General features: G+C 35.3%; 1 protein-coding gene across 1 annotated transcript in view; it reads right to left on the bottom strand.

Moving 5' to 3' along the window:
- EndoA (SH3 domain containing GRB2 like, endophilin-A) overlaps positions 1–25,914 on the bottom strand; it is a 337,766-nt gene that overhangs the window by 220,338 nt on the left and 91,514 nt on the right. The window contains exon 7 of the mRNA XM_090406594.1: positions 12,111–12,177. Within this exon, the coding sequence (XP_090262720.1) occupies positions 12,111–12,177 (67 nt within the window). The remainder of the gene's footprint in view (positions 1–12,110; positions 12,178–25,914) is intronic.

Here is a 25,914-nt window from a genome sequence, read left to right as displayed (position 1 = left end):
GATAGGATTAAAGGAGTGCACGGAGGAGAAGAAAGAACAGAAGTTTAAACAGAAGATCAAGGAGTCATGCCGAATTTTTTGGGGGTTACAACCCTTCGTGCAAGGTCCTGGAAAACGTGAAATAAAAAGGGACTGAGACGAACATCTGGGATGTCGGCAGTTAGGGGAAGTTATCGGAGTCGGCAGTCAGAGCCAGAAATACCAGGAGCAGGATCCAGAGGACCAGAAGTTAAGGCGAGCCCATGCCAGAGGAAAAAAATGGGAATGACGAGAGAACAGCCAATGTAATTACCTGAGCCAAGTGTCGGTCGGATGTCTTTTTGCCGCAGGAAGTCAACCGGAGCCAATAGCCGCAGAGCAAACTTCAAGCACCAGAGAACTTGCCCATATGCTGAAACCTTTTGTCTGAGCTATTAGAGTTGCAGAAAAAGGCCCGCTAATTCCCCAACGAGATGCCGCTGAAGCAAGATACTCCAGAAGGAAGTCTAAGACCCGAGATGAAAGAAATGGCATAGGGACTTTAGTGCAAGACCTTTGATTGAGTGTGCGACACAGCCTCTGTAAGTTTGTTCCATTTTTTGTTGTGCATTTACTTTTATAATCTGGGAGATACATTATAGATGGACTGATAACAATTAAGTTAATAGATATAAGAAGTGTCCGTAAGAGAGTCATTTGGCATGTTAATAATTGGCATAAGATTTGTGAAATAACTTGGCAAAGTTAGCTAACATCTTCGTAAGTAAATTAGAGTTTCAATAATTTGATTTAATAAGCAGAGAAGTAGTTGAATAATTATATTGTATAGTTATTTAGTATTGAAAAGGGAAAATTTGTTTCTTTATGCTGAAAGTATAAAGGATAGGTAAAGAGAGTAACCTCCCTATCATTTAATTAATGTACTTTGATATTAATGTTAATAAATGTGTTTTATTTATATGTCAATAGAGTGCCACCTGATCATTTAATTTACAATGCACTGTTCCTAAATAAACACAGGCTTGTGAACGGGGAAATAACTAAGGCATTAAAAGCGTAGCTTAAATACTTGAGAACCACGACTGTTTATGTAAACTTTAGTGAAGGAATTTATGCTAGTAAGAGAGAGATCTACCGGACATATTACTGAGTCTTATGCTGATATAGAAATACTGGTTGCGCAGTCTTAACAAATAAATTTTCCAGTGTTCATAGGCATACGACTAGTAAATACGAAAGGTGGATAAACATAGTATGCAATAGAATAAGTAAGAGAGGTTACGAAAGCAAAAGTGCACTGCTAATTAGAATTAAGGATATTACAATAGCGGGGTAACCAAACAGGCTTACATTATAAGCAAAAAAACAGCCTAAAGATGCATACTCTCACCATTACTATTCAACCTTTACAGCGAAACCATAACGAAAAGATCTCTAGAAAAGTGGAATGGAGGCATTAAATTAGGTGGCCAAACAATCACTAACCTATGATATGCAGATGACACAGTGATAATAGCAACAAGCTAACAGGAATTAAAATCCATCCTAAAGCAACTAGAATGGGAAAGCTTAAGCCATGGTTTATGAATAAATCAAGAGAAAACCAAAATAATGATTTTAAGCAAATCAGAAGAGATAGATATAGAAGGAATTGAAATTGTCGACAATTTCAACTACCTTGGAGTGATAATGACAAGAAAAGATGGATGTAAAAAAGAGATAAGAAGAATAGCACTAGCTAAGAAAGCAATGATTGATTTAACGAAGATCTGGAAATCTCCAAAAAAGACCAAAATTAAGCTTGTAACCTTAGTTTTTTCCATCTTTCTCTATGCTTCTGAGTCTTACACAATGACAAAAGATGACAGAAGAATTGAGGCATTCTAGCTCTGGTGCTGGAGATGATTGTTAAGAGTGTCTTGGACAGAAAAGCAAACAAAAGTATCCTAGAAGAACTGAATATCCACACAAGACTGATAAACATAATTGAAAAGAGAATACTGCAATATTTTGGACACATATGTAGAAGGGAAGGCAACTGCCTGGAAAAAATAATCATCCAGGGTAAACCGTGTGGGAAAAGAAAAAGAGGAAAACCTCCCAACAGGTGGAGCGACCAAATATCAAGAATCACTGGACTTAAAACTAGAACAAGCAATAAGAGAAGCACAGGGGAGAAAGAAATGGCAAAGCATCATCAGGAAGGCCAAGTCCTCGGACATGAGGAGATCCGAGAGAGAGACATTACACATCAAGTGTTATTTTAGTTATTAGCAATGAATGTTTCATTTTCCTTCCCCTTCATCTATATACGGTACTTAAACACTATTTATTATGTGAAATGTGTCAATTTCAACAAAGATGTTATTGTTGACAAAGAAGGCAAGATACAAAAAAGTCAATTCAGTCGAAGCACACAGATATTTACATACAGAAAGACATTCGTGTGAAGCCTATGAACTTCTGGTCAAATTATAGAAAACCACATTGTCAACTCATAAACTCCAAAATAGAAAAATCAAATGAAAGAAAAATCTCACCTAGAAAATAGAAAACCACAAAAAACATGTGGGTGTGATACATAAAGCATTCTGTTTATTTATTCACTAATGAATATACACAAAAAAACATAACACTGCTCCAATCTATTCATTTTATGCACCTTCAGAAGTTTGAATGCAATCTTTCAACTGCTGTTCATTTAAATATAATAACAGATGGACATGATTCAAAAATCTTTGTAAGCTTTATTAAGTTTTTTTCATTTCTTCACTCATTATTCCTATTTTATTATTTTCCAAGAAAACCTTTTAATCTTTTTTTTTTTTTTTTTAAACAAACTACACCAATCACCTTCTCAACCCCAGAAATAGAAATACATCCATGTAATTCCCTCCTTGGCAACAGCAAATCCAGGAAATCTTGCTCAAAAAAAGTCTCTCAGGCACCAGGGTAGGCTCTTATGCTGCAGTCCTCCACAATGTGCTGGATGGTTTAGTTTATGGCCCACAATCACATTGGGGTTAGGTAATCTTCCCCACTTGCGTAAGCTGTCTGCACAGATACCATGTCCTGTGCATATCCTATTTAAGCTTTTTCACAGATGACATGGAGGCTCGATCCCTTTTGGATTTTGGTTGGGAAGGATATATTTGTTTAAATCTGATGGAGATTTTTCTTTCCAAGTTTCTAGCCATTTTGAATTAACATTGAAATTGCTATTTACCAGTTCTTCAGCCAGTATTAGTGGAGGTCATTGGGATTTAATGCAATTTATACTTATACATGGGAGGTCTTTTAACAGGGAATTGCTGTTTATTTTTTTGTACTCCTTGACTAGAGCATGCGCAGGTTTGGTGGTGCAATATTGCTCAAATTGAAAGCCAGTAGAGGGGGGGGAGCAGATTTCACACAACCTGTTATTGTCCTCATTGCTGCATTTATTTGTGTGTCGATTTTCTTGATATGAGGACTGTTTAGCCATACTTGTGAACAATATCTGCTGCAGCGTAGACTACGCCCAAAGTGGAGCACTGCAGTGTAATAGCCCACACAGTTTTTGTATGATGTTATTATGGGTTGTGATCTTATTATTAAAATATTCTGGATTAGAGATAGTTGTTGGAAGTGTACTGAGGCAAGTGATGTGAAGTCATCAGCTTTTATATATATATATATATATATATATATATATATGAGATGCCCCAGTAGTGAAAATACTTCAGAGGCAAACTCTGTTTGCTTACAATTTGATAAAGGATTAAACCAAGTATATAATTTCTTGGTATCTGAAATCTTTAGTTTATAGTATAACCAAGTGGGAAAACTTCCAACAAAATGCAGTAAAGTCTTCAGTGGTGCAAAGAGCATGTATGAGGGTAGTCTGAAAAGTTCTCGGCCTCGACCATAGATGGCAACACTATCAGCAAGATTTTTTTTTTCTAAGTTCGCACATCTATCGTAAGCATCAATGTGAAATTGCAAGTCATTCTATCAAGCGGTTTGTTTTATACAGCTGTGTGAAGCAAAAATGTTGTCTGTATCCCTTGAAATCGATAAAATTGAGTATCGTGCAGTTATAAAATTCTTTGTAAAAGAAGGTTTAACATCAAAAGATATTCATTCGAAGTTCGTACAGGTTTATTTATGGACTCCTTCATTTTCAACAATTAAGAAATGGGCTGTCGAGTTTAAACATGGTCGTATCAGTCTTGAGGATGATCCACGTGAAGGACGTCCAAAAAGTGTAACAACACCAGAAATCAAGTGTATGATATGATATTGGATGACTGGCGAGTCAAAGTGCATGAAATTGTTGAGACTATAGGCATTTCAAAAGAACATGTAGGATATATTTTGCATGACAAATTTCACATGAAAAAGCTTTGCGCAAAATGGGTGCCGTGCTTGCTCACAGCAAATCAAAAACTCACTCGCATGAAAATCTCTGAACAGTGAATGGAGCATTTTAACAAGAATAAAACTGATTTTGTGCATTGATTTATTACTATGGATGAGACTTGGATTCACCATTAGACACCAGAATCCAAACAGCAGTCAAAACAGTGGACAGAAACCGGTTGCTCAGCACAAAAGAAGATGAAGTCGGTTCCATCAGCAGGAAAGGTCATGGCATATGTGTTTTGGGATGCTAAAGCCATTTTGTTTATTATCTTGAAAAGAGTAAAACAATAACCGGGTAATATTATTCCGATCTTTTAACCGGACTAGATGGAAAAATTCGTGAGAAAAGACCCGGTTTGCAGAAGAAAAAATTAAGGGATCTGCACTATGAATTGTTGGAACATCCACCCTATTCCCCAGATTTGGCTCCCTCTGACATCTGTCTCTTTCTTGTTGGCCAGCGTTTTTCTTGGAATCAAGAGATGATTGCAGCTGTGGAGAGGTATTTTGTAGAGCTTACTGAGAACCACTACAGGGATGGGATAATGGGGCTGGAGCATCACTGGAATAAATGTATTAGTCTTAAGGGAGATTATGTTGAAACATAAAAATAATTTTGAAATTATAAATTCATTTTTTCATTGTTGGGCCAAGAATGTTTCAGACTACCCTCATACAGTGGGAAACGGAAGCTTGGAAAGCTGTGTTATGGAGCAGCAAATCATGCTACACTCTCCACCAATCAGATGAACAGGTATGTGTGGCAGATGCCCAGTGAATGTCTCTTACCAGAGTGTGTAACCCCAACTATGAAACTCAGAGGTGGCAATGCGATGATATGGTTCTGTTTTTTCCTGGTTTGACTTCAGACCCCTCCCTGTTTGTGGTGCCACAAACATTAAACGCTAAGAAGTATCTGAATGTTCTGGACACCTACTTTATGGCATTTCTACAGAACTGACCATTGTCTCTTTCAGTAAGACAAATGTAATATGGCTGCTGCTGCAACTGCATGGTTTGTGGAAATAAATGTCACTAGACTTGACTAGCCTCCACAAAGCCCTGATCTCAACTATACTGAACATCTGTGGGATGAACTGGAGTGTTGGTTGAGGTCAAGGGACATCTGTCCCACAACAGTCCAGGACCTCATATGTGAGAATGGTCCAAAATTATAACTGATTGCTATCATAAAGCTTGTGGAAAGTATGCCCCATAGGATTACTGCAATCACTGCAGCGAAAGGAGGTCCTACATCTTATTAAGGTGAGTGTCATGGCTGTTTGTTCCTTACACTATGGTGTCTGTTGCTGACTTCTTGCCAAGTAGTGTATATACATACTTTTGTTTTCATTATTGAAATCAAAGTCAAAATAAAATATGAAAATCAAATAATCTTCGTCAGAACTGTAACCACAAAGCATCATACAAAAATTAAAATTAAGATGATAATCTCTGTTCTTTTGAGGGAATGTAGAAAAATATTTCAATAGTTTTTTTTTTTTTTTTTTTGAGAGGGATCTGATGATTAGCAGAATTATTCTGTATGGTACAATGTAGATTACATTACCGATTTATTTCATGACTTCAGTTACAGTAAATAAATGATAAGGGTGAAAAAAAGAAAGAATGAGAAAACAGCTTTCAAAAATGTAAACCAATATATTATAAACCATAAAAGCAAAAATATGAAGATATAAGGTACAAATTTTAAACTTAGGACATTTTACCAATTATTGTGAAAAACTGCACTATTTTGTTCTGTCGTATCTTGCAAGTGCTCCAATTGGATTTGTGTTCATGAAATTCAAGAGGGGGGGGGGGGTGCTTAAGGGTCAAAGCTGTATAACTGAGAGGAGACCTCCACATAGCCTTTCAAGGAATGCGGAGAACCGACCAGGGCTTCTGACCTAATGTCCAATTCTCACCTTCTCGTGGTGCACCCTGTTGGGTATCTACTTTGATACTGAACGAACGAAGATGGGCTGGCAATTTGGGATTTAGCCGACCAAATTGTATTCTTATTGGTTAAACCAAAATAAAAAATGATGGTACAACATGACAAAATTTCATGCCGGCTGGGGTCGCCTAGTTAAACAAGGCCCCTGTTGTTTTTGCCAGGGAACCAGAGTGAACAGCAAAATGTCAGCTACTGGAACAAATCTGAAAACAAACCCCAACTCAACATCACCAGAGTTAAAGATCGGTACTATCAATGTAAGAAGCCTGAATGGCAAAGAAATGGAGCTAGCTGAGGAATTTGATAAGTACCAGATCGACATAATAGGGGTGACTGAAACAAAAAAGACCAAAACTGGTGAGATCTTTCTGAGCAATAAATACAAAATTTTATATTCAGGTAATGACAATCAAGGAAAAGAAAGAGTAGCCATTGTATTCAACACAAAATACGAGGCTGATCTTCATGAATAGCAGTCAGTCTCAAGTAGAGTAATGTGGGCAAATATGAGAATGGGGAACTGGATAATGAGACTTATTTGTGCCTATGGTCCCACAGAAGGTTCTACTAAGGTAGAAGTAGAGGAATTTTTGACGCTTTAGAAAAAGCAACTGACACAATGAAAAAGGAAAAGTTGGTCCTTGTTGGGGATCTAAATAGCAGAGTAGGAAATGATTGTGAGACATACAAAAATATTTTGGGAAAATTTGGAGAAAAGAGCAAAGCTAATAATAATGGCAAATATCTGTTGGATTTCTGCTCAGGACATGGACTGGTTATTACTAACACCATGTTCAAACATAAAAATGTGCACAAATTCACATGGAGAGAAGAGGCTAGGAATAAGAAAAGTCTCATTGATGTTATTGTTGATAGTGATGTTTTCTCCCTGGTGCAGGACACCAGAGTGTACAGAGGATTTGAAATTGGAAGTGATCACTATTTAGTCTTGAGCAGGATAAAATTGAATTTCATATTGAAAAGAATAACATCTAAGAAAGTTTTAAAGTGAATAAAAGTTGAGCAGCTCTCAGATGTGAACTGTAGACTAAAATACAGAAAGATTATTGAAAAGAAAATGAAAGAGTTTGAGAACAGGAATCAAACCTTGGAGATTCAGTGGCAAACTCTGAAGAAAACATTGATTGATTCCGCCAGAGAGGCATGTGGTGAGGTTGTGTGCAAGGATAAAAAAATCAGAACTCCCTGGTGGACACAGGAAGTTAAAGAGGCAGTGAAGGAAAAGAATAAAGCATATCAAAAGTTCCTGGCAAATAAGTCAGGTTTTACTCTTACAGAATACAGAGACAAATGTAAGAAAGCTAAACAGTGCGTAAAACTAGCTAAACAAAAGTCATGAGAGGACTTTGGCAAGAATATAGAAAATAAATATCAAGGTGGCAAAATATTCTGGAGGTTGTTGAAGAAGCTTAGGAATGGAGGAAAGAGTGCTGTAAAAGGAGTTAGAGATGATAAAGGTGACATGAAAATGGTAGAAAAAGGTATCCTTGAAGTATGGAGTAATTACTTTGAAAAACTGCTAAATGAAACAAGCAGTGATGACAGCACAGTGATAAAAAACACTGACCAGGCATGCAGTCAGGAATACATATCCATACTTGAGGTGGAAAAGGCCATCAAAGGCTTGAAATGTGGAAAGGCAGCAGGAGGAGATGATATTCAACCAGAAATGCTGAAGTATGGTGGTATAAGAGTCTTACAGTGGCTGCACTTCATAGTTCAGAAAGCCTGGACAGAGGGACGAATTCCCGATGATTGGAGTAGAGCTCTCATAGTACCCATATATAAAAAGGGAAATAAAACTGAATGTGAGAATTACAGAGGTATTTCCCTACTGAGTGTTCCTGGCAAGATCTATGCAAGTATACTTGAGAAACGGTTGAGAAGAATTGTGGAAGAAAAGCTTGGTGAAGAACAAGGTGGATTCAGGCCAAATAGAGGCTGTCAGGATCAGATCTTCACTTTACGACAAATAGTCGAGAAAGCATGGGAATATAACAAAGATCCGTATTTAAGTTTTGTCGATTTGGAAAAGGCATATGACAAGGTGCCAATAGAGAAGCTATTCAATACCCTGCAGTTATATGGTGTCGATGGGGGCATTATATCAAGCAATACTTAGTCTTTATTTGAGTTGTAAGTCAGCAGTTAGAATTGAAGGAAGTACAGGAAGATGGTTTAATGTTAAATCTGGTGTGAGACAAGGATGTACATTATCCCCTCTGTTATTCATTATCTATATTGATCACATTATGAAGGAAAGTAGTATTAAACCTGATATCAAAATTGGAGATGTTAATGTGAGCTCTTTGCTTTATGCGGATGATGTTATACTTCTAAATAAACCCGCTACAAGTCTGCAAGATTCTCTGACTAAATTCAATTGCTGTTGTAATAGATATGGTATGAAGGTCAGCAATAAAAAGACAAAGACAATGAAAATAGGCAGAATCATTGAAAATGTCAACTGTGTTGTGAATGGAGAACCTGTGGAACAAGTAAAACATTTCAGCTACTTAGGCACGATTTTTACTGAAGATGGTAAATTAAATATAGAAATAGACAACAGAATCAGCAAAGCTGGTATGGTGGGAAGTCAATTGAATAAATTCATATGGAATAAGAGAGAAATTAGTTGGAACACTAAATTAGCTGTATACAAGACAGTGTTCAAACCAGTTTTAACTTATGGATCTGAGAGCTGTGTCAGAAGTAAAACACTTGACCAAAGACTAGAGACCGCAGATATGAGAGTTCTGAGAAAGATTAGAGGCGTGAACAGATGGCATCAATGGCAATATCATATTAAAAATGAGGATATTAGGAAAGAACTTGACATTGTCAGCATCCAGGAATGCGTTAGCAGAGCTAATCTCAGGTGGTATGGTCACTTAAATAGAATGGGAGAGGAAAGATTAGCAAAACAAGTGTTCTCTGCCAGGTTGGCAGGAAAACGACCCAGAGGAAGACCAAGATATAGGTGGATTGATACGGTACAAAGTGCCTTAGACGATAGAAATATAAGTTCTGATAATGTTGGAGTCTTGACAAGTAACAGACTGATTTGGAGGAAAATTGTAGATAGGAAGTTAGTAATGATGTAATTTTTTTATGTAGTACTGTCATATCTTGTACACCCCTTGAGGGTACATGGCAGAAATTTGATGATGATTATAATCACGGGATGCTTGCCAATTTTATCATTTTTACCCTTCATATCAGAATATCAGCATATAATAATTATTTTCCCTCATCCTCTCTCTCTCTTCACAATCTAATGATTGGTTGGGTAGCAATGCTGCTAAACTGACAAATAATTACAGAACAGGATGGTTTCCTGTTGTGTTTCTTGTCTGGTAAGTGTTTTATGTCTGTAGATACGTTTTTTCATGGACCAATTTGTCTGTTTGCAGGATGTTTAATGTTAATAAGATGAAGATCAATTGTGGGTTGAAACATCCAAGTTTCCAGGAGTCATAATACCCTGAAATCTTATACAGAGATTGCATGAGAATGGCTAACTCACCTTGATTTGAAGAGGACTGATAAAAATTCTTCAAGTCACAGATGGGATTCGATTTCAGGTCTTTCTAACTAAAGGGCTTCGTTTATACAGAGTGAACTACAAAGGCTCCATTATTATTAGTAGCAGCAGTATTAGTATGTGACATCTGTGCACCAATCATTAGGAGATGAATTGTACTCAAATTTGGTATAAAATATTTGTCAAACCATTCCAGTTTTCAGTTCAACTATATTCCAGGATACAAAGGGTGTGCTGAAATTATATATTGCAATAACTCTCTGGCTTGGTGGAATTCGATAAACTTCAGGATTTGTGAAATGTACAAGTAGTTGTCTATGTGGTTCAGTTTTAGTTCCAACTGGATCCTTTTTATTAAAAAAGTTTGGTAAAGAAGTTTGAACTAATATTAATCTAAGATCTATATTAAAATTTGTCCATTTCAATTTCAATCTGACTATTGTTGTTGTGAAAAAAAATTAGAATGAAATTTTTTTGTCCAGAGATAAATTACTATCTATACAATGAAGTAGTATGTATACTTAGAGAGAATAATGCTCTAAAATATAACAAAATAAGTATTGCATCTCAATGAGCACCTACATAAGTTGTCCACATCTTGGGTAACATTAAGTATTGCTACCGAATCCTTTTAAACAATAGTTTGCAAGAAAATTACTCTTCTGATAAATTATGAAAGAATTCATCGAAAAATTATCAATGAATTGTTTCTTCATTCAATTATGACAAATTGTTATTCGGTAAGCTGTCTTTGGATTAACTGCTTTCAATGAATTTTCCTACCCGCGCGGTTAGCCTAGTGGCTGTGCGCTTCGCAACCATATGACTGGGGAAGGAGTGTCCCAGGTTCGATTCCGTCAAAGACGTGAGGAATTTGAGGATCTTCCTCAGCCATAGCCAAGCTAGCTGGTCTTGGGCATGGGCAGTAGGGTTTTTTCCGCCAATTTATCTGCCGTTTTTCATCCTGCAAGCAGGCAAACCGGTCCCGTGAACACACACGGATCTACAGCCATAAATACTTAACCTCCAATGAGGGGGCTCAACTCGCCCCAATAGGGATGGGGGAGAAAAAGGGAGGAAAACGCCATACAAATAAATAAATAAAAATAAATGAATTTTCCTGGAATCTAATGCTACAGTGGCCATGGATTCTGAGGATAAAAGTCTCTCAATATAATATATAAAAGATTTATTATATACACAGAAACCACCCTGATAGATTTCTCCATGTTTCTTCTCACCACAATCCCTTGCAGAAGGTAAGATAAGTGACAAAACTAAGTGACAGCATACAATATCTCCAGCAACAGAGAAAGAGAGAACAAAAATAAAGAACTTTGTTACCTCACTCACATTCTTTCCCTTAATGGATACAGGTGCAAGATGATCAAGATTTTATAAATTCCCCAAGGCAGTGACAAATAAGCAAGACTTCACTATGGAAGGGTTACTACAGTCACCCTTCCATAGTGAAGTCATCCTTCTAAGATTCACTGTTTGTACAGCATTTGTTATATTGGTTGAATGAGGGATTTAGGAGAAATCAACATGTCCAAACACTTTAAAGATGTCAAAAAGAAAAAATCACAGATCTGGTTTAGCTTTTCACACAACCAATGAAGGCCATCTGGTACTTTGATAAAAAAAACAAATGCCATAGCTGATCATAACTGTTTTGTCAGAAAATTCAAAGAAGAGTCCAAAAACACTACACACTCTCAACTTCATGCAGTAAGAACTGAGGCATAATCCTGCATCAAGTTTAGCCTTCACTCATCAAAAATCTCACATATACAGACCTTGGCTACGATATGCATCACCATCATGGTAAGTGACAACATCAACTAGCATACCTGATTTCACAAGTTCACTGTTTATTTAAATTTTCATGCAATGTATTCTTTTTTAATGCTTACTGTGATACATTATATATCTCTAACTATTTACTGTTATAAGCAAGCTGCTGATGAAGTGTACCTGTAGATGTATCAATCTAGTAGAGCTATGTGCTTATTAAAAATTTTAATGTAGGTTCTCGTCATGTGGTCATCATACTGGATTTTGAAAGGCAAGAGGTACTCGATTCCTTCACAACCACAGAAACCTAAAAATTTGAATTTAGTTACATTTGTTTATAAGAATTTTCTTTAATTTTAGATACCATCTCAAATCAGTCAAAAAGTACACATTATTTAGACTTACCCTTAGTTTGTCTTCTTTTTTTACAATCATAATCTAACCTTCTTCCTTGGAGTTTTTTCCGATGATGCTAGATTTTTAAAAATCAATTACTTTTATTAACATAATAAGTAGGGCAATAATTAAAATTACACCAAAAAAGTAATTACTTTTTCTTTTTTTTTATAGAATGGCAAAGAATATGCAGTTGATTTTTTTTTTAATTACATTTAGGTATAAATATAACTAAATTAGGTATTAACCACTACTCTGTGCCATTATGGACCAGCGATATCTGCTCAAAGTCTATCCCACAAATACAACTGAATTATGGATTATCTTTTTCAATTACATTTCTTCAATGTATGATACCAAATACATACCAAAACAAGGTTTACATGAAAACATCATTATTACTAAGAGAGACCTTCAGGTAGGGTTAGTGACTCATTGAGGGAAGCTATATATCACCCACAACTCTTCTTGAATTCATTTACACTACCTCCACATGCAATACATCCTCAACTTCCACAGGCGATCTCTCATCCTCTCCCCACCAGCCATAAAATGAAAAATTCTAGCCAATGGTGTCCTGTATAATCCTTTTAGAAATTTGAAAATGTTCAAATTAATCATATCACAGTGGTCTCTCTCTCTTTCATTTCTAGTGTTTGCAGTCTAAATTTTCAATCTGTCTTCATAATCTGTATTCCACAGACACCACATTGTCATCTTTAGTGCTCTCTTTCCACTGTATAAGTTGTTACCATGAAGTCAGGAGACCAGATCTGTGCACCATCATCCAGATGAGGTATTATCAAGGTGTGGTAAAGAGGCAAATGACTTCCTCATTTTTACATGTCAAGGTTTACTTCAGAAATGTAATTATCCACTGATTTGTATTTGCAATGTTTGCTATATGGCCCCTGAACTTCAACCTATGTCCTAAAACTCCAAAATCCCTAGCCTGATCAGTTTCTTCTAGCATAATCCCACCAATATAATATGACACTGAACATCACACCAACGTGCATGACTTCACATTTACTAACAACTCACAGCCATTTCACTGCCCACAATTCCAATCTATTCAAATCATTCTACAAGTACTGCACATCGGCTGCATTCTTGATTACCCTGTCTATCTTTGCAACATCAGCAAACAGCTATGTCACCTGTCAAACCCTTCCCAATGTCATTAATACAGACTGAATAATGATGGACCAAGGATTAATCCCTGTAGTACATCACTGGTGATCTTAAATCTTACAGCCTCACCTCTCTCATATACCACTTTTTGATATCTGTCAGTCAGCCATTCTGTTATCAATGCTACTGTTTTAGAATCCTTTTCCACAGGCTCCAATTTATGCAGTGGTCTTCCATACTATATCTTGTCAAAAGACTTAGCAAATCCAACCATTTCCCTTATCTAACTCAGTGGTAATGTTAATATAACATTCAATGTTTAGAAATAATGAAGACAAAAACGCATTAGACAAATTACTTTACTTACAAATACGGCAAAAGCCACTGCCATTTTGAGCTTTATAACAAGGTTATCACCAGGAATACACATATATGAACTAAGTAGACACACACACAACCATTTACATTGGCCTGACCTCTAGTGAAGTAACAAAAGAGAGGAAGAGTAAAATTTATATTAAAAAAAAAAAAAAAAAAAAAAAAATTTAACATTTTATTTTTATTATTCAAATATTAATAATGAAATAAAATAAAATTAAAATTGGAACTACATCAAATGTTACTTGTTAACTTCTCTACTGACCTATGTAACCCTGAGAGAAAATTTTTATAAAATTTGAACAACTTACTCAAACATGACTCCTGAACTTCAACCTATGTCCTAAAACTCCAAGATCCCTAGCCTGATCAGTTTCTTCTAGCATAATCCCACCAATATAATATGTCAGTTTTAAAAGAGGTAAACCGTGAGTAGACATAACTATATATAATAAATAACGGAAAAACTCACGTAGAAATATTATTTAATGGTATAATTTTCGCCCGTGTGTCACAGGCATCTTCAGTACAATTAGGCACAAAAATCAAACATTAACTGACAATTCCAAAAAGCGCCACCTAAGTAGCTGGTGTAAGATAACTAAAAAAGGTCAATAACTTTCCTAAAAAAAAAAAAAAAAAAAAAAAAAAAAAAAAATATTTAATACAATAAAAAGTTAGGAAAGATTAGCTGATTTGTAAAGTACTATCTCCCATAAAGGGGATAGACGTAAGCCGTCGGATCTGTTTAAGTTAGGAGAATGAAGTAGAGTTTCACATGCTTCTTTATAAAGGCGTTCCATGAGAAACTGACTTTTGTGAAGAACTCTTGTCTTTTTCCAATGAACCCTGTGTCTAGTGAAGATGGCATGTTCTGCAAGTCCAGACTTTTCAGGTTTAAAGTATTCAATATAAGATTGGTGTTCTTCTAGCCGAATGGAGGCAGATCTTCCCGTTTGTCCGAAATAACATAATCCACAAGAGCACGGAATCTGGTAGACACCTGGATGATTAAGATGTGGAAGCTTGTCCTTTGGAGAAGCGAGAAAGGTGGAGATTTTTCTAAACGGTCGAAAGGCAACAAAAATATTCAGTGGTTTTAAAATTTTTGCTATACGTTCACTGATGCCTTGTATATAAGGGATGGTAATGCGCATTATTTCCTCTGTGTTTGAAGAGGGAGACATATTAAATCTACTCAAAGTTCTTTTAATGAAGTAATTCTTATAGCCATTAGATAGAAAGGAAGAAGTTATATATCGTATTTCTTTCTGTAAAAGATCGTCTGTAGAACAAAAGGAGTGGGCCCGATGAACCAGTGTTTTAATAGTTCCTGCCTTTTGACTGGGATGGTGATGAGATTCCGCATGGATATAATGGCCTGTATGAGTCTTCTTTCTATAAACAGAGAAATGTAGGTTACCATCTGGTTGGCGAAGAATTAGAAGATCTAAAAAGGCTAACTGCTTATTTGATTCTACTTCTAGGGTAAACTTGATCCTAGGATGAAATGCGTTTAACTTATTGAGAAATTGTTGAAGTTCATCAGAAGAGCCATTCCATACAGCAAAAATGTCATCGACATATCTGAACCAATGAGTAGGTCTGGGAGAAATATTGTCAAAGATACGTTGTTCAAAATGTTCCATAAAGAAATTGGAGATAGCAGGAGAGAGAGGATTACCCATTGCTGTTCCTTCAATTTGTTGATACAACTTATTTTTAAAAGAAAAATAACCAGAATTTATTACAAAATCAAATAAGTTTACAATGTCTGAAGGAAATTCCTGTTGTAGTAATTCAATACTTTCCGAAAGAGGCACATTTGTAAATAAAGAAACAACATCTAAACTGATCATGATATCAGAAACGTCCAAATGAAGATCTGAAATTTTATTTTTAAAATCCAAAGTATTTTTTATATAAGTATCAGTTCTTCTAGTTGAAGAGGAGAGTAAATTAGATAAAAATTTTGAGATTTTGTAAGTTGGGCAACCTATACAATCTACGACTGGTCTTAACGGAATGCCTGGTTTATGAACTTTTGGAAGACCATACAATCTAGGTGGACGACCGAAGAAGGTTTTAAGTTTTTTCTTTTGATCTTCATTCCATGTAGATACATTATCTATAAGAGAATTAAGTCTCTTCAATTGACTCCGGGTAGGATCCGATGTAAGAGGCCTATAAGTTGAATAGTCGCGAAGTAAAAGAGACATTTTTCTCTCATATTCCTTCCTATCTTGAATCACTACAGCCTTCCCCTTATCAGCTTTCGTAATTACTACCCGGAGTCAATTGAAGAGACTTAATTCTCTTATAGATAATGTATCTACATGGAATGAAGATCAAAAGAAAAAACTTAAAACCTTCTTCGGTCGTCCACCTAGATTGTATGGTCTTCCAAAAGTTCATAAACCAGGCATTCCGTTAAGACCAGTCGTAGATTGTATAGGTTGCCCAACTTACAAAATCTCAAAATTTTTATCTAATTTACTCTCCTCTTCAACTAGAAGAACTGATACTTATATAAAAAATACTTTGGATTTTAAAAATAAAATTTCAGATCTTCATTTGGACGTTTCTGATATCATGATCAGTTTAGATGTTGTTTCTTTATTTACAAATGTGCCTCTTTCGGAAAGTATTGAATTACTACAACAGGAATTTCCTTCAGACATTGTAAACTTATTTGATTTTGTAATAAATTCTGGTTATTTTTCTTTTAAAAATAAGTTGTATCAACAAATTGAAGGAACAGCAATGGGTAATCCTCTCTCTCCTGCTATCTCCAATTTCTTTATGGAACATTTTGAACAACGTATCTTTGACAATATTTCTCCCAGACCTACTCATTGGTTCAGATATGTCGATGACATTTTTGCTGTATGGAATGGCTCTTCTGATGAACTTCAACAATTTCTCAATAAGTTAAACGCATTTCATCCTAGGATCAAGTTTACCCTAGAAGTAGAATCAAATAAGCAGTTAGCCTTTTTAGATCTTCTAATTCTTCGCCAACCAGATGGTAACCTACATTTCTCTGTTTATAGAAAGAAGACTCATACAGGCCATTATATCCATGCGGAATCTCATCACCATCCCAGTCAAAAGACAGGAACTATTAAAACACTGGTTCATCGGGCCCACTCCTTTTGTTCTACAGACGATCTTTTACAGAAAGAAATACGATATATAACTTCTTCCTTTCTATCTAATGGCTATAAGAATTACTTCATTAAAAGAACTTTGAGTAGATTTAATATGTCTCCCTCTTCAAACACAGAGGAAATAATGCGCATTACCATCCCTTATATACAAGGCATCAGTGAACGTATAGCAAAAATTTTAAAACCACTGAATATTTTTGTTGCCTTTCGACCGTTTAGAAAAATCTCCACCTTTCTCGCTTCTCCAAAGGACAAGCTTCCACATCTTAATCATCCAGGTGTCTACCAGATTCCGTGCTCTTGTGGATTATGTTATTTCGGACAAACGGGAAGATCTGCCTCCATTCGGCTAGAAGAACACCAATCTTATATTGAATACTTTAAACCTGAAAAGTCTGGACTTGCAGAACATGCCATCTTCACTAGACTCAGAGTTCATTGGAAAAAGACAAGAGTTCTTCACAAAAGTCAGTTTCTCATGGAACGCCTTTATAAAGAAGCATGTGAAACTCTACTTCATTCTCCTAACTTAAACAGATCCGACGGCTTACGTCTATCCCCTTTATGGGAGATAGTACTTTACAAATCAGCTAATCTTTCCTAACTTTTTATTGTATTAAATTTTTTTTTTTTTTTTTTTTTTTTTTAGGAAAGTTATTGACCTTTTTAGTTATCTTACACCAGCTACTTAGGTGGCGCTTTTTGGAATTGTCAGTTAATGTTTGATTTTTGTGCCTAATTGTACTGAAGATGCCTGTGACACACGGGTGAAAATTATACCATTAAATAATATTTCTACGTGAGTTTTTCCGTTATTTATTATATATAATATAATATGTCACGGAACATCTCATCACACCAAAGTGCATGATTTTACATTTACCCTATAGTGCATCACTGGTCACCTTAAATCTTGCAGCCTCACCTCTCTCATATACCACTTTTTGATATCTGTCAGTCCCATTTCTATTACCAAGAACCAGTAATAGAAAAAATTAAAAAATATAAACATAAATGGATGGAACACGTTCAAAAAATGAAAATAGAAAGATTACCAAAACAAGCCTTAGCAGAATTTTAAATAGCAAACTAATGAAATATTCCGAAAACTTTATTTTAGAAGTACAGAATGGATTTAGAAAAGGACAATCATGTATAGACCCGGCCTTTTGGCTAAAATTAATAATAGAGAAAAGAAGAGAATACAATTCAGAAACACATATTGCATTTATTGACTTTGAAAAAGCATTTGACAAAGTTAAAAGAAACATATTATTTAACATATTAAAAGAAAGACAAATACCAAATAATATCCTAAAAGCTATCACAAGTATATATGAAAATAATCAAATACAAATAAGATTAAATCACGAGCTATCATATATGAGAGAGATAAACCAAAGGGTTCGACAGGGATGTCCCCTCTCAGCAACTCTTTTTAATATCTACTTAAATGAAATAATAATAAAATGGAATAAAAATTTACATCAAGGAATTAAACACTCTCCTCTTTGCCGAAGACCAAATTATAATTACAAATTCTGAAGATAACTTACAGAAAGAAAACTATAACCTTTAAAGGACAAGATCCAGCAAGAACTAAAATAGTAATAGATAACAAGATCTTAGGACAGGTGAATTCATTTAACTACCTAGGATGTATGATCACATATGAAAATGAAAAAGATATAAACATAAAAATTGCAAAATATTTAAAAATAACAGGCGTAATTAACTATATATTTAAACCAAACCTAGTTCAAAAACAAACCAGACTAAAAGTATACAATACATTAGCCCTACCAGTCTGAAAATGTATGAAAGCGAAATCTGGACAATAAAACAAAAAGACAAACAAAGATTAACAACAGCAGAAATGAAGTTTATGAGAAAAACTGCAAAGTATACCCTATTTGATCACAAAAGAAACAAAGAAATTATGAAAGAATTAAACCAAGAACCAGTAATAGAAAAAATTAAAAAATATAAACATAAATGGATGGAACACATTCAAAGAATGAAAACAGAAAGATTACCAAAACAAGCCACTAGGAAAAGAAAGCCAGGACGTCCTCTTAAACGATTCAACAATGACTTCTAAGGCCGGAACAGGCCATGCTAGACCTAAATCCTTGATATGCATGATGATGATGATGACTCAAACATGACCTTCTTTTAGTAAGCCCATGCTGTTCATAGCAAAATATAGATTCTCTTTCAACCAATTCCTGCATGCAAGCTTTCAGCAACTTTCCCAAAATCTTCAGCAACTCCAGACACACCAATAAGTCAATAGTCTTTGCACCACCATTGTGTAGTGAGATTATAATACATTCTTTCCAGTCCTGTAGAATCTTCTCTGTTCTAAGACTCTGTGTAGTCAAAGGAACAGCCAGTTCAACTGAACATTCTACTAGCAGAACTCAATATTGCATACACCAGGTTGATAGCTTTTATCAAAATTGGAACTCATTAGCTGAACAATCTCTTCTGCATTTGTCACCTATATACCATCTGCATTCAGTATTTATTATTTTATTTCATCTTTTACTTGTAGCATAATGACAGAATTCTTTTGGGATGATTTTAACTTGGCAGAGCCAGTTTCTTTACACAGAGCTTTCTACGCAATAGTTGCAACAGAGCTTTCTTCTGCCCTGCTCCTTATAATTTTCATAACTGACATCATCTTTACACACATGGTATTGCTTTTACATCATCTTTTTCATAAGAAGCTCTTGCTTAAAAAGATTGCACATCCATTTCACTCCTGCTCTAGTTATTCTTTGAACCCTAGTGACACGCTGAAATATTGCAAGTTTTTTTTTTAAATGTTTCCAATACACTAGCGATATCATTCCCATTTCGCAACTGATACCATGGGAAAGAACTTAGCACACTCCTCAGTTGGTCAATTTCCTGCTTTGCAGTTCAAGCATGTAACCTTTTCTGAGTGGAACATCCATAAACTCGGCCACTTCCTTAGTCAGTACAGCATGATCAATGTCACCAACTGGAGCCAGAAACATGTCTTTAAATGACAACCACTGACACTATAATCAGATCTAACAATACTACTTAGGGAAGTTTTTGCATAGCAGTTCGAAAAATGCAGTTTCATTCATCTCTATCACATAACAAGCCAATATAAAATGGCCGTCATCAGTTGCATCAGTCTTGGGACTGGTAGCTCAGCAGCAATTTCCTCCATTCTGCTCTGTCATTGGCTTTCTTCTTAACCTCCTGGTAACTCCTCAAACCCGTGCTATCTTTGACTTGGTCAAGAAAGCTTTTTCTTGGTCTGCCTCTTCTTCTTTTCCCCTCTATTTTGCCTTCAGTTATTCTTTTCACAAGTCCATCATGTCGAAGTATATGTCCAAACCACCTATCCCTTCTAATTTTGATCGATTTTATTAGAGTTCTTGTTTCGTTTATCTCTCTCAGGACTTGTTGGTTTGATTTTTTTTCTATCCATTTTATTTTGTTCATGCGACGCCAGCACCACATTTCAAAAGCCTCCAATCTTCTTACATCTTCTCTGCCTAGAATCCAGGTTTCACATCCACACAGTGCAATGCTCCATATCCATATCTTGACTAATTTTTTTTTCAATTGTAGGTTGAGGTTTCCTATTAAAATCTTTTCATCTTAGAGAATTGGGCTTTTGCATTGTTTATTCTCGATCTTATGGCTTCTCTTGTTCTGCCATCGTTTGTTATTAGGCTTCCTAAATATTTAAAGCTTTTCGCTTGTTTTATTTGTTCCCCACTGATGTCTATATGCTCTGTATTGATAGGGATTTTTGCCTGTAACAATGATTTTAGTCTTATCTGTGTTGATTTTCATTTTATATTTTTCAAGGTTATTATTTAGTAATTCTAGCATTGTTTTTAACGTTCTTCTGTTTTCTGCTACAAGGGCTATGTCATCAGCAAATCTTATACACATGACTTGCTCACCATTTATTTTATCTTTAGTTTCCTGAATGGCCTTTTCAATATATAAATTAAATAAAAGTGGTGAAAGTATACATCTCTGTCTTACTCCACTCCTGATATTTATTATTTTCTCCTTATCATTGATTTTAATCAGTCCATTTCAATTTTGTAAATTTGATAAATTATTTTCCTATCCCTCAAATCTATACTGATATTAGTTAGACAGTTTAGGAGTATTTGCTGGTTTACTTTATCAAACGCTTTCTCTAAATCAAGGAAGCAAACGTAAGTATTTTGACTAAGGTCTAATCTTCTCTCTATTATTGTTCTTAAACAGAGTATTGCCTCTCTTGCTCCTTTATTCTTTCTGAATCCAAACTGGTCTTCATCCAATAGACAATCTATTTTTGAATAAATTCTATTTTGAATAATTTTTCGCAGAATTTTGCTAACATGTGGGATTAAAGCTATTGTTCTAAATTGGCTGCATTTGTTTGCATTATTCTTTTTTGGTACTGGTATTATGGTTGATTTCATAAACTCCTTTGGTATTTCTCCTCTATCATAGATTTGGGCTATTAATTGACAGAGTAAGGTTTTGTCTCATCACCTAGATTTTGTAGCAGTTCTATAGGAATATTGTCTACACCTGGACTTTTTCCATTATTCATTTTGGACAGTAAGGTTTTGTAAGGTAAGGTTTGGACAGTAAGGTAAGGTTTTGTCTCATCACCTAGATTTTGTAGCAGTTCTATAGGAATATTGTCTACACCTGGACTTTTTCCATTATTCATTTTGGACAGTGCTTTATCAAATTCTTCTTGCATTATTGGGGGTCCTAGATTATCTTTATTTTGATTTTGTATACTGATATCAACATCAAGCTTGTCGCCATTATAGAGATTTTCAAGATAATTCTTCCACTCCATTAATATATCCTCAGATTCTATTAGTAATTTTCCATTTTCATCTTTGATGGCATTGTTTTTGCTGTTCTTATTAAATTTGAAAGTCAGTTTGTTAATTTCTTTATAGGCTTTCTCTATGTTTTCTTTTTTAAATAATTCATCTATGTTATTACACTGTTCTTCCAGGTATTCTTTTTTGGTTTGTCTACATTTTCTTGTCATTTGATTTTTAAGATATTTGTATTTGGCCACATCTTCTTCTTTAACAGCATTTTTATATTTTCTTCTTTCATCCATAAGGCCAAGTATTTCATCTGTTATCCAATGTTTTCTTTTTTCTTTTTCTGCATTTTTCAATAACTGATTTGATGAATTTGTAATTAACTCTTTAATCATATTCCATTGGTTTTCAATATTATTCTGGCTATTTATGTTTTCTGGAATGTTATGATCAGTTGCCTCTTGGTATCCTCTCTTTACTTCTTTACTCTTTAATTTTTCAAGGTTCCACCTTATTGGTTTGTGTCTTTGGATTTGTTTCCTATGTTTCAGTTCTGTTTTCATTAAGACAAGGTTATGGTCACTACTAATGTCGGCACCTGGATAGCTTTTGCAATGTTTTATTTGGTTTCTGTATCTTTTCTTGACCAATATATATTCTATTTGATATCTATTTGAATCCCCAGGTGCTTTCCAGGTGTATCTTCTTCTTTTTGGAGCTTGAAATAGTGTATTTGCTATAACTAACTGTTTTTGTGTACAAAATTCTATTAATTGCTTTCCTCTTTCATTCCTACGTCCAAGACCAAATCTTCCTGAAACATTATCATTGCTCTCTTCTCCCACTATAGCATTCCAATCTCCCATTATTATTGTATTGTCTCTGTCTTTAAAGCTGCTCCAGATTTCTTCTATTTGTTCACAAATTTCTTCTATTTCTTCATCGCTATGTTGTGATGTTGGCATGTAGACCATTATAATATCAAGGTTTACTGGTTCATTTTGAATGCTTATCGCCATGATTCTGTCACTATAGTTAATTATTGTAGTGATTAACTTTCCAACTTTTTTATGAAGCATTACTGCAACACCTGACTCACCCTTCTTTTGTCCTGAATATATTATCCGAAATTCTCCACTCAGAAATCACCCTGCCCCTCCCCATCTCGTCTCACTAATGCCCAGAATGTCTATTTCAAGTCTTTCCATTTCTTTTTTCACATTTTCTATTTTACCTGGTTCTAGCAGTGTTCTTGCATTCCATGTTCCAATATTCAGCTTATTTCTTGTCTTCATTTTTGAACAAGTACCAGGATTTCGTTGGCTGTTGACCTGAGAAGCCTGGTTACTTCTCCTGCCGGGCATGACTCCTTCAGTGAAGGCTCCATCACCAATCTTGATTTCATTTTTAACTTCCATTGCTGCTTTTACTTGGGAATGTAATGTGGTGGTTTCCCCTTGCCTTCCCCATCTCAGTATTGTAACATGTATGTTACAGGAGGTTAATACAAGTAGCACCTACTATAATTATTAGTGGTTAGTTGAAAGAGGAGGAAACACCCCTAGCCCTCGAGTATTATAATAGCTTCAGGGAGAATGGAGGACCTCCTCCTGAGGTTAGTAAGCAAGAAAAGAGACAGACAGAAAGTTTTAAGTAAAGAATCCTCATTAGGAAGAATGTTAGTATGAGGGAAGAAGCAGGAAGTGGAAGAGTTAGAGAAAAGTATGACCAAAAGCTTTGAAAGAGATCATACTTAGCTCTGGGACCCCAGGTTAGCCATGCCCGTGCCTGCAATATAAAATGTACCTCTAACGAAAAAACCCTATTCATAATGAAGTTTAACTATTCAGCTTATTTAGTAACTTGTTTTTTAAAGAAGGTGCAAGTTACAATTCAAACTATAACTGAACTAATGTCCTTAAATGGCACCCTCTATGAACCAGATAACCATAATTTAATTTGGAGAAGTCAGGATCAGGTCTCAAAATGAGAGTTTCCCAGATCTTTGGCAAATTAATGCAACCATACTTAAGGTTGGGAGAGTGCTTCATAGCCAATGTTGATTCTAAAAATAGTCTCTGAGACTTATAACTACTTCTATGTAGCATTGATGTTTACCTTCATCTAATCCTATGTGAAGGATTACCCAGAGCATGGTCTGCGATCCCAACTTGTCATGCAGATGATTGTGAATGTAATCTGTGTTCTTCAGGGCAGATGTTAACTGATATACTAGTTTGTCCAAAGCAGGCTAAACTGCAGGCACAAGGAACTTAATACACTCCAGGATGTGCGAGAGGATAAAGTTGATCTTTAGGAGAATGGATGAAGATAGCTGAATGAAAGTATAAATTTAAAATACCATGAAATATATACTCGGTTTAATCCTTTATCCAAGTGCAAGCAAACAAAGGTTGCACCTGAAGTATTTTCAGGACTGGGGCAACCCTTATCTATAAGCTAACTCTTCCCATATTATATTCACGTAAACACAAGAAAGATACTTAAGTATAAAGAGCTAATAAAGAGACAAGAAAGATATTTATTTAACCAAATATTTTGGTCTGGAAATAGCAGCCCATCCTTAGTGGTATTACAAGAACAGTTTAAAAAAATATATACAAGCTAGAATACTAACAATAGATCATTAAAAATTGAACAAATTAATGAGTAATCTTGATTAGACTTTCCCAGATTTTTTTGATATAGATATACAGTCATTACGATTCAACCTGAATCGTAATGACTGTATATCTTGACTGTATTCATAACTCTTCCCATAATGCATAGCATTATACATGTCTGTAAGGATATGTGCTTTGTATTATGGGATACTAAGGCAAGTGATGGTAAGTCATTAGCTTCTATATACAAGTTACCCCAGTCCTAAAAATACTTCAGGAGCAAACTTTGTTTGCTTACACTTGGATAAAGGATTAAACCAAGTATATAATTTCTTGGTATCTTTAATTTATAGTATAACCAAGTGAAAAAACTTTCAACAGCTGTAAATGAAAGGTTTGAAAGAGGCATGTAGATCATATTTGCAGAAAATTTTGGCTATTTTTTTCTGATATACCTTTAATATATGGGATGGGAACAGTTTTGCTGTGATCCTATGTGTTGGTTTCAGGAGGAAGGGTGGGAAGAGATAGTGATTGCAGCATTTTATCTATTTTATATGGACTGTAGCCAACATCCTAAAATAAATTTCACCACTGGAAAAGAAAGTAACAATTGTCTCCTCGTTCTAGATACACTAGTGACATAACTTCTAAGTGGCTCATTATCCTTTTCCATTTACAGAAAATCCACTCAATACAGGAAGATATTTACATAAGCTATCACACTACCACCTTTCCCAAGAGCATGGCATCCCCAAAACAATGATCTCATCCTCACTGAGCCAGGGCTATTTGTTTAAATTACACAGCCCTTCAGCTTAGGGACCTTCACAACACCTTTTTAGTTAATGGTGAGAGCGAGTATAAAATAGATAAAATACTGCATGTACCCTCCATCTCTCCTGCAACCAACCAACCAACCACAGGATCACAGTAAAACCATTTCCATCCCATATATGTCTTCTCCAAATTTACTTATATTTATTTGGCCCATGGAGGGCACCACATAAAGACATTAGTTCAGTTACAGTTACAATTTGAATTGTTTTTCATTATTTATTTAGTTCAGTGCTGTGTGCTTATCAAAGTTACAACCGTGTTTTGAAGAGGTTAGTGGAAAATCAGCAAAATATTAGTAAGTTTAATAAATGTATTTTTTCCTCTTTTGGTGTTGTTTATATGGCAAAATTCTTATGAATATTCACTGCCACCAAAGCCTTTCTATATATATACTCTCAGGCAATGCATTTCCATCCCTGACACCACCCACCTTATACAAATGCTACAAATGGCCTCTTGTTCTGTATGTCTCTCCACTCTACTCTGGTAGCAATTCCTTACAAACTTATGTCTTATTTATATCACTCTTCCCCCTTATCAACAGGCTCTGCAAATGGAAATTCCCCTAGTCTGTCCTCGTACTATTCCAGAGACAGACCACATCAGCTGGAAAGAGTCCAAAGAATGACTCTTTCCAAAGTATCCACATCTTTTTGAAAACCAAGACCAAATCACTACACAGTAATCTGTATGCAGTTTGATCAAGGCCTTGCAATAGAACTATAACCTTTTCTACATGTCATACCCATATAGAATGCAAAAAAAACAAATTTCAGGTCCTTAGCTACTATTTGCACTCCTTCCCTAGATATCTTATTGC

Source organism: Typopeltis vanoorti, chromosome 16 (genome assembly GCF_054136105.1).
Source record: "Typopeltis vanoorti isolate ZY-2024b chromosome 16, IOZ_Tvanoo_1.0, whole genome shotgun sequence".
NCBI classification, from domain to species: domain Eukaryota; kingdom Metazoa; phylum Arthropoda; class Arachnida; order Uropygi; family Thelyphonidae; genus Typopeltis; species Typopeltis vanoorti.
Note: the sequence above shows the minus strand (reverse complement) of the source record. Positions and strands in the feature narration are given on the sequence as shown.